General features: G+C 37.3%; 1 protein-coding gene across 1 annotated transcript in view; it reads right to left on the bottom strand.

The window, feature by feature from the left end:
* LOC117305128 overlaps positions 1 to 12,018 on the bottom strand; it is a 29,835-nt gene extending 17,817 nt beyond the window's left edge. The window contains exon 1 of the mRNA XM_033789899.1: positions 11,807 to 12,018. Coding sequence (XP_033645790.1) covers positions 11,807 to 11,933 — 127 coding nt within the window. The 5' untranslated portion in view covers positions 11,934 to 12,018. The remainder of the gene's footprint in view (positions 1 to 11,806) is intronic.
* Positions 12,019 to 13,163: the final 1,145 nt, after the last annotated feature.

Below are 13,163 nucleotides of genomic sequence, written 5' to 3'. Positions count from 1 at the left end.
GTGCATGTTGAACCAAGGAAGAACACTGGACCAATCATCAATATATAAGTAGCTTTTTGTTATCAATAATTAAACAGGTCTATATTGCAGTCTTTTGGCTTATTCAACGTTTTGTTATGTTCTGTATACAGTTTGAGTCAACCTATTTACAAAATTTGTCTCAATTAGCTTCATTTTTCAACAAGCCATTTTTACTTTGCGTTTCAAATGATATGCTAGTTTTCAACTGAATCAGAAGGAAATGTTTATCTGGAATTTATCATAAAATATTTTGATATATATCAATCCTATTCCACTTGTAGTTTTTGAGCCTTTTTAATTAAGGCCCTGACTGAATATTATTAACAATTTTTAATAAAAACTTGAAAACTTTGATCATGCTTAGACACAAATGCTAGAGACATTTGTACGCACGTGTTTACACGTACCGTACACATAACTGTCTCTAGTACGGCTGTATGAAATGTATGGCAGTTAACTAATTAATGTTATTTTAAATTTACATTGCAGAACAGTGCAAGTGAGCTACACAGTTAGTTTGACAGGCAAGAAAACCAAAAGAAAGGAAATCAGCAAAACACCAGCAGATCATGGTACCAGTGAACACAAGTTATCGCCCTGCACTGCGGCTGACATTGGTGACAGTTGACAGAACAAAGATCTTCATAAACATACAACAAAGATGATTCTAATGTTTGAGCATTCAAAGTTGCTTGTGACATATATTGGATCAGTACACCAATAGTGGATCAGGCAAAAACGTGAAGTTTTAGTAAAAAATAGTTGAACTACAGTTTGAACATTGTTTTACCGCACACAAAATAATGCTTGCATTAATTATTTGTTGTGTAATAAGTGACATGTACCACGTTTAGATACTACAGTTATTGCAGGAGTATCTAATGTGAACAACACAGACAACTGGATTGCTGTTGCACTAATCATGTGGCATTATTTATAGGAGTGCCACAGGAAAGAACTACACCCAATGTTGTTTTATTACAGGACTTGAACAAAGAAATAGTACTTCAGGAACTGAAATGTTAACCAGGAAAACAACAAGATTAGTATTACCACAGTAATATTACCACACGAGTTGTACCACATAAACAATAACCACAGGAAAATTACCACGGTAAAATTATCACAAGAATTGTACCACAGGAATGGTACCACAAGAATAGTTCCGCGGGAATTGTACCACAAAAATAGTACCACAGGAATGGTACCACAAGAATAGTACCATTTTACCACAAGAATAGTACCACATGAATTTAGGTTCCTGTGGTTTTTTCGGACATTTTACCACACGATCATGTGGTAAAATTTCGGGAAAAGCCACAGGAATCTTACCACAGGAATTTTACCACAGGAATGTACCACATAAATTCCTGTGGTAAATGTCCGAAAAAAACAACAGAAATAATCTGTGGTAAAGTTAATGTGGTAGTTTCTGTGGTAAGTTCCTGTGATACATTAAGGGGACGTACACTGTAAAAACGGGGTTGTTAAAGTTGACACAATGTCGTCACATAACATTAAAAAAGGGAAATGATGTTCCCCAGAGGGTGTTAAAATACCACTTGTTTCTGCAAAAAAACCGAGAACATTGGACTCTTTGTTCGATATAGCTACTTGACAACTACGGTATAAATGTAAGTACCCAAGTTTTTGCAGTGTCGTTATTGAGAGCAGCCCCCCCCCCACACACACCCACACCCACACGCATATCTATGGTGCAGACCGAGGACTTCTCCTTGTTCTCCCATTGTTTGGACATCCCCATGTTCGACGTCCCCATTGGTTTTGTACACAAAATCTACCGAGGAGAGACAGTCCCTGGCGTGACTTTTTCACTGATCCCTTTTGTTAGTTCCCGGTTATCAATAGTTGCCTTGCCCACGCACACGCAAGTGTGTACACACCTGCAATCCGTGAACCATCCTTTGTTGAACTATTTGATAGCAACCGTGGACCAAAATGCTTTCATTTGTGATAGCAACAGTGTACCTATTGTCCCTTTGGTTAAAGGTCCCCGGTTTGAATGTGGATACCTAACCACCCTAACACCCGATCATGACATTAACCAACAGATTGTGTGCAAACATTCGTCGGCACTGTCTTTCAATTAACCTGATTTTATAACGTTTTTAATTAGTTTCAATCAAAATACATTTTGACCTTGTTTTATAAAAAAAAAAACATATTTGGACACTGTGAATATTTCTTAGAAAATTTCAAGAAAGATGTACCTTTAACTGAAATAATTGAGAGACCTCAGCTGAGGTTTGGAATTCAGGGCATCTGAAAGCACACAATTTGTGCGACAATTGGGTGTTTTTTCTTCCATAATTCTCTCGCAACTTCGACGACCAATTTAATCAAAATTTTCACTGGTTTGTTTTTTTATGCATTTTGTTTGAGAAGCTTGGTCATTTACAAATACCAAAGATGTCCACTGCCTTCAAGATTTACTTGGAACCACTTAAAGTGGTTGGGAGAAGCATAACTGTGACAAATATAAAACATAACTCTTCTCTCATGTGGCTCACAGTTTGTAAGCAACACGTAAACAGAACGTCATCATTCACTGCCTCAAATGATTTGGCACGGTAATTTTTTGATGGATTTAACATTTTATTATACATATTGTTTGCATGTTTGACCTGAAAGCCACACGTCCATGAGTGTTTTAAAATAAAAGGGCAATAATTATAAGTACTCACTGACTAACTTACACTTTGTTCATCCCTTTAAAATGCCCGACGCCCAACTGTCTTAAGTGCAGTCAAGTTCGCTGTCTGCCTTTCTAGTTGTTTCCAATGTATTAATTAGTTTAGCTAAGAGCTTTGTCAACTTCAGGTAAAGTGTTTTCGTGATAAACGTCGCCAGGGATTGACATGCTGACTTCATTGACTTGTTTTCGATTGTTTGTTTTATCCTCAGAGAGAAGATAACATTCGAACCTCCGAAGAGACTCTTATTGACTTTAATTATCTTCCAGATTTAAAGGATGGGTACAATATTAGCCGAACACGCCATGAGATGAGTAATGTGTGTTTAAAGCAAAATTTCATAAGAAATTGAAATTGGTTGCTAAAGGCATTTGACACTATTAGTAATTTCTACAAAATAATTATCAGCAACTCACTTGGTAATAAGCAACTGAGAGCTGTTGTGTAAAGCACTGTGATAAACGATTACGATATATTTGAAAAGGATGTGATTTATCACTTAAATATTAAATCTGAGGAAGACTTCAGGCCAAAAGCGTTTTCTTTTAGACATCTAAAAGCACACAAGTTTCTCGTTCAACAAGGGTGTTTCTTCTTTCATTTTTACTTGCATGCATTTGTTATTTGATGCATTCGGGATACACTAAGTGGGAATATTGCCAAGATGAGAATAGTGTCAAGTGAGAATAGTGCAAAAATGGAAATAGTGTCAAGTGAGAATAGTGCCAAAATAAGAATAGTGCCAAATGAGAATAGTGTCAAGTGAAAATAGTGCCACATGATTAGAAACGTGCCAAGTGAGAAGAGTGCCATGAATAGTGGCAAGTTAAAATTGTGCCAAGTGAGAATAGTGCCGTGTCCATGCTTTTAGAGTTAGAGTTAGAGTTAAGCGCACTCTGAAATCGTCACATTCTTAAAAGACCTTTGCAGCAATATCTTATTTCACATTGTTAGAAATATCGAGTTGTCTTGTTCACCTGTACTAATAATAGCACTTAAGAAGTGCCTTTCGAAATGTGGCATGACGAATGATGAAAAAAATACAAATATTATATGAAATAGCTCCCTATTGTGTCTGTGTTGAAGTTTATAATGTACTGAACTGCGTCAATATTCTTAGAGCACAATATTGATATAGAAATTACGGTAATTTGTTTAAACAATCCCATGGTGCATTGCGAGCCGGTATTTACGGGGTTGCACCGTAAAGTCATGGAAAAATCTCGTTACGGTAAAACACCGTAGCTTTTTACGTACTTTTCACCGTAAAATTACGGTAATTTTTTACAGTGTAGAAGAAAGCATACATTAAAAAAAACCGGTTTCTTAAGTGCTGCAGTTTTTGAAAAATTAGTAAAGTAATGTCATAAAAATACGTTTTTACATGCTAAGACAGATTTTCGTCTCATGATCACTGAGACGAAAATTATTTTCATGACATTGTTTTACTCATCTCAAAAACTACAGCACCTCAGCAAGTATTTAAGGGCAACTTTTTACCAACATTATCTTCAAACTGTGTAAGTTTAATGTAAATCCTTGGACATTCTACAAAAAGTACGCAGATCCTTTATAGAGGGGTATACTTTAGGTAATCTCTTTTGAAAACAATGGCAAATAAAAAACACTTTCGAGAGTGTGAAGCGTCCTGAGAATCATTTTCACTTTGAAGTCAAGTGGTTTCGAAAAACAATTAATTTGTATGGCCCAAATCTGAGAAGCGTTACTGGCAGACACGTTTTCCAGATTGTGTATTCCAGTACGGACTGCTCTTCCTGTGTTGACGAACTATAAAGCTCTGTATTTTCGGCGACATTTCAAAACCTCGACAATCTTTTGAATTTGACAAATTGAGTTTTCACTAAAAAATGTTTTGTTAAAAAACGAGTATTTTTGTTCCCATCGAGGAGATTTAGAAAACAAATCAAATTACTCCAAGTCGGCCTTTCATCGGATGCGTGATTGGGGAGAACGTGTGCCGTTGCGCTCTTCCCTTCGTTCTTGATTTCCTTTTGAATTTTTAAATCCAATTTGCTCCGACCGTAATGTTCATCGGAGTCACAACACTCTCGACAGTCTCAGTGTTATACCTTTTAGCTGCTGATGAAAATTTATGCTTACATCTAAAAACCTTATAGGGCTATGTTGCCTTGGATAGGGCGAGTTGGTCTATGGGCCATGTTGCCTTGGATAGGGCGAGTTGGTCTATGGGCCATGTTGCCTTGGATAGGGCGAGTTGGTCTATCGGCCATGTTGCCTTGGATAGGGCGAGTTGGTCTATGAAGGGTTTTTGAAACCGTTTGTTATGAAATGCATATGATAAGAAAGATGTGTTAAAAGTAAGCATATATTGATCCACACAATATGCCTCGACATTGCTTGAATTTCCTTTGATTTTGCGATCTAGCACGGTCGCACATTTTGTAGAGTCAACAATATGACTCAACAAAATGGCGTGCCGTTTTAGTTCACAAAGTGTAAGGGAAACAGTCCCGTTTCGAGTCATGTTTGTGTGGATCATTCGTTTAAAATAACTTCCTAACCATATGCATTTTTTAACAAACGGTTAAAAACGCTTTTCAAAGACCAACTCGACCGATCCAAGGCAACGTCTCCCTTTAACGGGTGAGCAGCAGAAGTGTTAGTTCTGTCAGATGGAATGTAAAAGTATCTAGTATCAGAACTCGTGTTTTCTTTTGAGCAAAACTACTTTAGATTTGGCTTTCTATGGTGGCCTTAAAGGGGTATCGCACATCTATAGAGAGACACATAATTGCGTAAATATTGAAGAGACACATTGTCTTGTTATTATAGGCAATTTGGGCTCAAATACAATTTTTGTTAAAGGCAGTGGACATTATATTAGTTATTACTTAAAATGATTATTAGCATAAAACCTTACTTGGTAACGAGTAGTGGTGAGAGGTTGGTAATATAAAACATTGTGAGAAACGGCTCCCTCTGAAGTGACATAGTTTTCGAGAAAGAAGTAATTTTTCCACGAATTTGACTTCGAGACCTCAAGTTTAGAATTTGAGGTCTCGAAATCAAGCATCTGAAAGCACACAGCTTCGTGTGACAAGGGTGTTTTTTCTTTTATTATTATCTAGCAACTTCGGCGACCGATTGAGCTCAAATGTTCACAGGTTTGTTATTTTATGCATATGTTCAGATACACCAAGTTAGAAGATTCGTCTTTGACAATTACCAATAGTGTCCAGACCTGCAGTGCCCAGTGTAATTTGTTTCACAAGAAACCGAGATGGCGAATTTGCAATAAGGTGAACACGTGACATGAATGAACAGTTTATAGGGGAAAGGCACTAATGCATCAGAAGGTCTCAGACAGCGACATTTCGGCTACACATTCAATGAGGACGGGATTTAGATGAAAACGCCAGAAATACTGGATTTAGGTGAAAACGCCAGAAATAGCAATTAAAACTAGGTCATACTTCACTCCCTACCTATTCCCTGAAAAAAAATCATAAAATGTTTTTATGACAACTCACTCCGTAGTAAGTGCAGTTAGAGCAATCGCACAACATCAGTAAACAGTATTGTCCAAAGGCCCACACTTCGCGTATCACAGCTTATATATAAAATAACAAACATTTAGGCTCAATCGGTCATCGAAGTAGGGACAAAATAACGGGAAAACCCACCTTTGTTTCCGCACGTTTCGCCGTGTCATGACATGTGTTTCAAATAAATCCATATTTATTCTCGATATAGAAAATTTATAATTGTTTTAATGTTTTCTCAAAAAGTAAAGCATTTCGTTGAATAATATTTCAACGGAAGTCTTTCACCATTACCTTCGGTTAACCCTAAAGTTATTTGTAAATCTGTGAAGTTTTGTTATGTTCAGAAAGTGTCCAACGGCTTCAAAAGTGATACTAGCAGTACCAGGCGATTTCCTACACCTTCCGCCCAGGTAGTAGTTAAAAAGCAGGACAGTTCCTTTTTTTCAGAACTGTGACGTCTCCGAACAATCTACTCCGCGGTAGTAGAATATTGCAAGACAATTAATTATCTAAAGAACAAAATCTTTCTGGCAAGTAGACACACACATCACCATGCGATGCCTCGACTCCCAAATGCTACAATTTTAATTGTTTTCCAATTTCCAACGTTTCTGTGTAGCATTATACATTATTATAACTCAATATCTATGCATCGTTTTGACCGCTTTCTTATTATCGTAAAACAGCTCAAGGCCTGTGTATAAATGAATACAAACATTGAACTAAAAACTGACTAATGTAAAATAACGCCCAGCTGTTGTCTTGTACGACAGACAACGATTGCTCAATTTATCTTAGTAAACTTCATGAAATGTAGATGGTTTTGCTGGATGTAAATTTCCCTATAAACAGCTTCCTAAGGAATACATGTATTCTTGACTTTCTATCTGCAAAAGCTGTCTGCAAAGCTACACTTTAGTCTTGAGCCATTGAACCAGGCTAGAAGGCTTTTGCAGATCGAGGCCAGATTGAAGCCACTAAATTCATCACTAAGTCCGTCGGGATTTGGTAACTTTGGTCGCTTTATTTGTTTACGCACAATGTCCATGAATACTTCAGTCAATACAGTGAACCCTTATAGGCAAAAGTTAATGTCAAAGACCAGTCTTCTCACCTGGTGTATCCCTACATATATGCGAAAAATAACAAACCTGTGAATTTTGACTCAATTGATCGTCGACGTTGCGAGAGAATGATGTAGGAAAAAAACACCCTTGTCGCACAAGTTATAATACCTCTTTCTCAAAACAACGTTACTTCAGAGGCAGCCGTTTCTCACAATGGTTTATACTACGAACAGCTCTCCATTGTCTGTTACCAATAATTGTTTATGCTAGCAATTATTTTGAGTAGTCACCAATGCTGCCTTATTTTAGGAGTCATCAGCTATAATTCCCGGTACTTCAAAAGTTCAATCTGAACCTTTTTTCAACTGACAAATATTAAGTTGTATAAACCATTTCGTTTACGTTAAAGACATGGACACTATTGGTAATTGTCAAAGATCAATTTCCTCACTTGCTGTCTCAACATATGCATAAAATAACAAACCTGTGAAAATTTGAGCTTGATTGGTCGTCGGAGTTGCGAGATAACTATGAAAGAAAAAACACCCTTGTCACATAAAGTTGCGTGCTCAGATGCTTGATTTCGAGACCTCAAGTTCTAAACTTGAGGTCTCGAAATCAAATTCGTGGGAAAAGTACTTCTTTCTCGAAAACTACGTCACTTCAGAGGGAGCCGTTTCTCACAATGTTTTATATTATATAACTGACATACAGATCCTTGTCATTTGATTGGTGGAACCTACTTCACGTGACATTCACTATTACTCCCATCCGCACCGGTGATCAAAAAGACCTATTCGCCCATGGGGAGTAGCATTTCCCATTCAACAGTTAGGATCATCCTTGTTCCCAATGTTTCTGAGCAGTACAGCGCTGCCGCCCGCTGCTAAAACAAAGGAGCACCTGTGCAAAAGGTTGTGATCCGATTTGTGCATCGTTGCCGCTCTGCGGCGCTTTATGATTTTTGGTTGTCAGTAATTTGCGTGATTTTTCATAGTGTTATACTTTTAAAATACATCAAATGACAAGGATCTTTATGTCAGTTATAAAAAAATAAAATAATATTGAGTGGCTTTAATTCGTGGAATGGAAGGAATATTATTGCTCGGTAAAATTTGTACTGTTCCATTTCACTCGGCTTCGCCTCGTGAAATGAAACAGTCCAAATTTTACCTTGCGGTAATAATCCTCCCATTCCACTCTGAGCCACTCAATATTTGGTTTTATGCTGATCATTATTTTGAGTAATTACCAATAGTGTCCACTGCCTTTAAACGGAAAGTATTAAGAGTATTTGCCAAACCTAAGTCTGAACCTGATGAAGCATATGCACAATACCATTTCTATACTAAGTAATGGCATTCTGTTTTGTCATCAGAATGACCGTATTAGTAAGCGTGGAAGAATTATTGTGTATTTTAAGACATGCGAAATCATACATCGTTTTAGAATTACTACACTAAATTGAACTGCACAAAAACGGGGGTTAAAATCTTTAGAAGTGTGGCCTCGCTACAATCGCTCAATAATTATCATCAGATATGACAGCATAATTTTTTCAAATAACCTTCTGCAATTGTGTGAACGGGTCTAGTTCCATTTTCAATATGAAGCTTTCAATGGACAATCCAGAGTATTATTTGCTTGCTATTGTCTATTAGGTCGAATAAAAAAAAACCATGTTTCTCAAAAAAAGAAAGGAGGAGGGGCTTTTTTTTTTTCAAGATGGCCGCCATTCTTTTTAAAATGTCAAATATCCATTGTTTTTTTTCTACTGCTCAAACACACAATGCATAAATGACACATTTTGGTCAAGACATTCAGACATGACATTCAGATTGTTTTAGCTGAGATCGTTTAAAATAACCTTTTTATGTATAAAAAAAAAAAAAAAAAATGTACATACACAATAAAAAAGGAGGCGGCCTCTAATGAGGAAGCGGGAGGGGACGCTTAAAGGCAGTGGACACTATTGGTAAGTACTCAAAATAATTATCATCATAAAACCTTTCTTGATTATGAGTAGTGGGGAGAGGTTGATAGTATAAAACATTGTGAGAAACAGCTCCCTCTGAAGTGACGTAGTTTTCGAGAAAGAAGTAGTTTTCCACGAATTTGATTTCGAGACCTCAAGTTTGGAATTTGAGGTCTCGAAATCAACCATCTAAAAGCACACAACTTCGTGCGATAAGGGTGTTTTTTCTTTCATTATTATCTCGTAAATTCGACGACCGATTGAGCTCAAATTTTCACAGGTTTGTTATTTTATGCATATGTTGAGATACACCAACTGTGAAGGCTAGTCTTGGACAATTACCAATAGTGTCCGCTGTCTTTAACATGTTTCTTTTTTTTTTTACTTGGCCTTGTATCCAAGGTTTTATATTTTCATCACCCACAAACCTCAAAATGAGAAATCGCTGGGACCTCATTGTTTTAAAAAGGAAAACGACAGTCGAGGTTAAAATAAAGACTTAATGCCGTTTTCAACCATGCCATATTTGTCTCTTAAAATGAAAAAAAAAAATATGAATACCTCAAAATGGACAAGAAATTTAATTAAAGGCAGTGGACACTATTGGTATAGTTACTCAAAATAGTTATTGGCATAAAAACTTACTTGGTGACGATTAACTGGGAGCTGTTGATAATATAAAACATTGTGAGAAACAGCTCCCTCTAAAGTAACGTTAGTTTTCGCGAAAGAAGTAATTTTACACGAATTTGATTTCGAGACCTCAGATTTAGAACTTGAGGTCTCGAAATCAAGCATCTTAAAGCACACAACTTCGTGTGACAAGGATGTTTTTTTCTTTTAATATTATCTCGCAAGTTCGACGACCAATTGAGCTCAAATTTTCAACGGTGTGTTATTTTATGCATGTGTTGAGATACACCAAGTGAGAAGACTGGTCTTTGGCAATTACCAATAATGTCCAGTATCTTTAAAATCAACTTTTTTTTCTCTCTTTTTTATGCACTTTAATGGAGACTGAGAAAGCAGAAAAAGAATCACGAAATGTCTCGATGGGGGGATTTTAAAGACTGGTGTGCTTTGAGGATGATAGGAAAAAAGATGTATCGATCCATATGTATGCAGACAATGTGTGCTCACAGATGTGAAACAAACCCCAATCTCCTTCATTGCTCTCCTATAGCCGACTGAGAGCTCGCTATAGTCAAACAAACCCAAATCTCCTTCATTGCTCCCCTATAGCCGACTGAGAGCTCGCTATAGTCAAACAAACCCAAATCTCCTTCATTGCTCCCCTATAGCCGACTGAGAGCTCGCTATAGTCAAACAAACCCAAATCTCCTTCATTGCTCCCCTATAGCCGACTGAGAGCTCGCTATAGTCAAACAAACCCAAATCTCCTTCATTGCTCCCCTATAGCCGACTGAGAGCTCGCTATAGTGAAACAAACCCCAATCTCCTTCATTGCTCCCCTATAGCCGACTGAGAGCTCGCTATAGTCAAACAAACCCAAATCTCCTTCATTGCTCCCCTATAGCCGACTGAGAGCTCGCTATAGTCAAACAAACCCAAATCTCCTTCATTGCTCCCCTATAGCCGACTGAGAGCTCGCTATAGTGAAACAAACCCCAATCTCCTTCATTGCTCTCCTATAGCCGACTGAGAGCTCGCTATAGTCAAACAAACCTAAATCTCCTTCATTGCTCCCCTATAGCCGACTGAGAGCTCGCTATAGTCAAACAAACCCAAATCTCCTTCATTGCTCCCCTATAGCCGACTGAGAGCTCGCTATAGTCAAACAAACCCAAATCTCCTTCATTGCTCCCCTATAGCCGACTGAGAGCTCGCTATAGTCAAACAAACCCAAATCTCCTCCATTGCTCCCCTATAGCCGACTGAGAGCTCGCTATAGTCAAACAAACCCAAATCTCCTTCATTGCTCCCCTATAGCCGACTGAGAGCTCGCTATAGTCAAACAAACCCAAATCTCCTTCATTGCTCCCCTATAGCCGACTGAGAGCTCGCTATAGTCAAACAAACCTAAATCTCCTTCATTGCTCCCCTATAGCCGACTGAGAGCTCGCTATAGTCAAACAAACCCAAATCTCCTTCATTGCTCCCCTATAGCCGACTGAGAGCTCGCTATAGTCAAACAAACCCAAATCTCCTTCATTGCTCCCCTATAGCCGACTGAGAGCTCGCTATAGTCAAACAAACCCAAATCTCACCTCCTTTAATCATTTGCAAAGTTTTACACTATTGTCTCGTGACCAGATGGCCGATCAATCTCAAACTTCCACAGGTTTGTCAGTTTTTGTATGTGGCGGATTACATAAAGTGCTTAAACTGACAGCAACAATTTTGTTAAACAATTTCTGTAAAAACAATTTCTATATCGTTCCTTTAAGATTGCTGTTTCTTATTCCGTTTTAGCTAGATCCACAATTTTAAAACAAATATTAATATATATTTTTTAGAAAATAAAAAAACAGTGATTCTTACCACTGCTCATCTCTGGCGTAGTTGTCACTGATTGACGCCGTGGTCTCAAATCTCCATTAGTGGCTCCAGGATCGGCCAATACCACTAAAAACATCAGCGTCTTCAGGCTTACCAGGCAGGGAAACATCGTCACAGCTTCAGAAATCAAATCGCAAGGTATTGCCAACTGACCGAATCTTCCTTACACGTTGCGAGACTTTTATATGTCACTCTGTGGCTCTGTGTCTCGAGTTACTCTGAACGTAGTTTGTACATCCATCCCTGTATCTAGGTATCACTTAACGACGTCACCATAACCACGTGATTACAATGTGAGTTGCGCTGCACGTTTTATACGTTTGGTAACCAAAATAAATGGCAATACAAACAAGAAGTATACATCAGCGTTCGATAACATATAAAGCCCATTGGACACTTTCGGAACAGAAAAAAATAAATAAAAGTGCACAGATTTACAAATAACTTACAGAAGGTAGTGGCGAAAGACTTCCCTTGAAATATTATTCCATAAAATGCTTTACTTTTTGAAAAAACATTAAAACAATTATCAATTCTCGATATCGAAAACAACGGATTTATTTTAAACACACAGGCTTATATGTCATGACACAGCGAAACGTGCCGAAACAAGGGTGGGTTTCCCGTTATTTTCTTCCGACTCCGATGACCGATTAGGCCTAAATTTTCACAGGTTTGTTATTGTATATGTATTTTGTGATACACGAAGTGTGGGCCTTTGGCATTACTGTTGTCCGAAAGTGTCCAATGGCTTCAAGGGTAATTTTACTTCAAAGTATTGTTGTCACGGAAAATCATATCTTTTGCTACCCTCCAAATCTAAGAAATGTTAATTTCAATTACAAATTATTCTTTTGGTTTGGATTATGGATTTTTGGTGATATCTCCAAAACGTTATCACCTTTTGAAAACAATGTTCACATGTTGGTTTTGCTATGTTTTCAGTTGGTTTTCGTAACGAAACTTTTGTCTATTGCTTTCAAATGTGTAAGTTTCTATTGTATATATATTTGCTGTATTATATATATTTTTTATTGTAAATCTGTACTCTAAATGCGACGAGCAGATTTGAACAAACTAGTAATAGTAAATGATTGTGTATCTAATAGAGTTAAAACAATAGAACGGTTCCAAAAGCCAAAGACACAATGTTCCCTTAAAGGGTCTGGCTACTTTTTGCTGGAAAAAAACACACAATGTCTACAGATTTACACTTAATTTACACAGTTTGTAGATAATGATAGTATAGAAAGTTTCCCAGAAAATGTTATATAGTGTTCTATAAAATGTTCTATAGTTTTTAAGAAATGAGTAAAACAATATCATGAAAATAATCTTC

The sequence above is a fragment of the Asterias rubens genome, chromosome 22 (assembly GCF_902459465.1).
Source record: "Asterias rubens chromosome 22, eAstRub1.3, whole genome shotgun sequence".
NCBI lineage: Eukaryota > Metazoa > Echinodermata > Asteroidea > Forcipulatida > Asteriidae > Asterias > Asterias rubens.
This window is presented reverse-complemented; position numbering and strand designations above follow the sequence as displayed.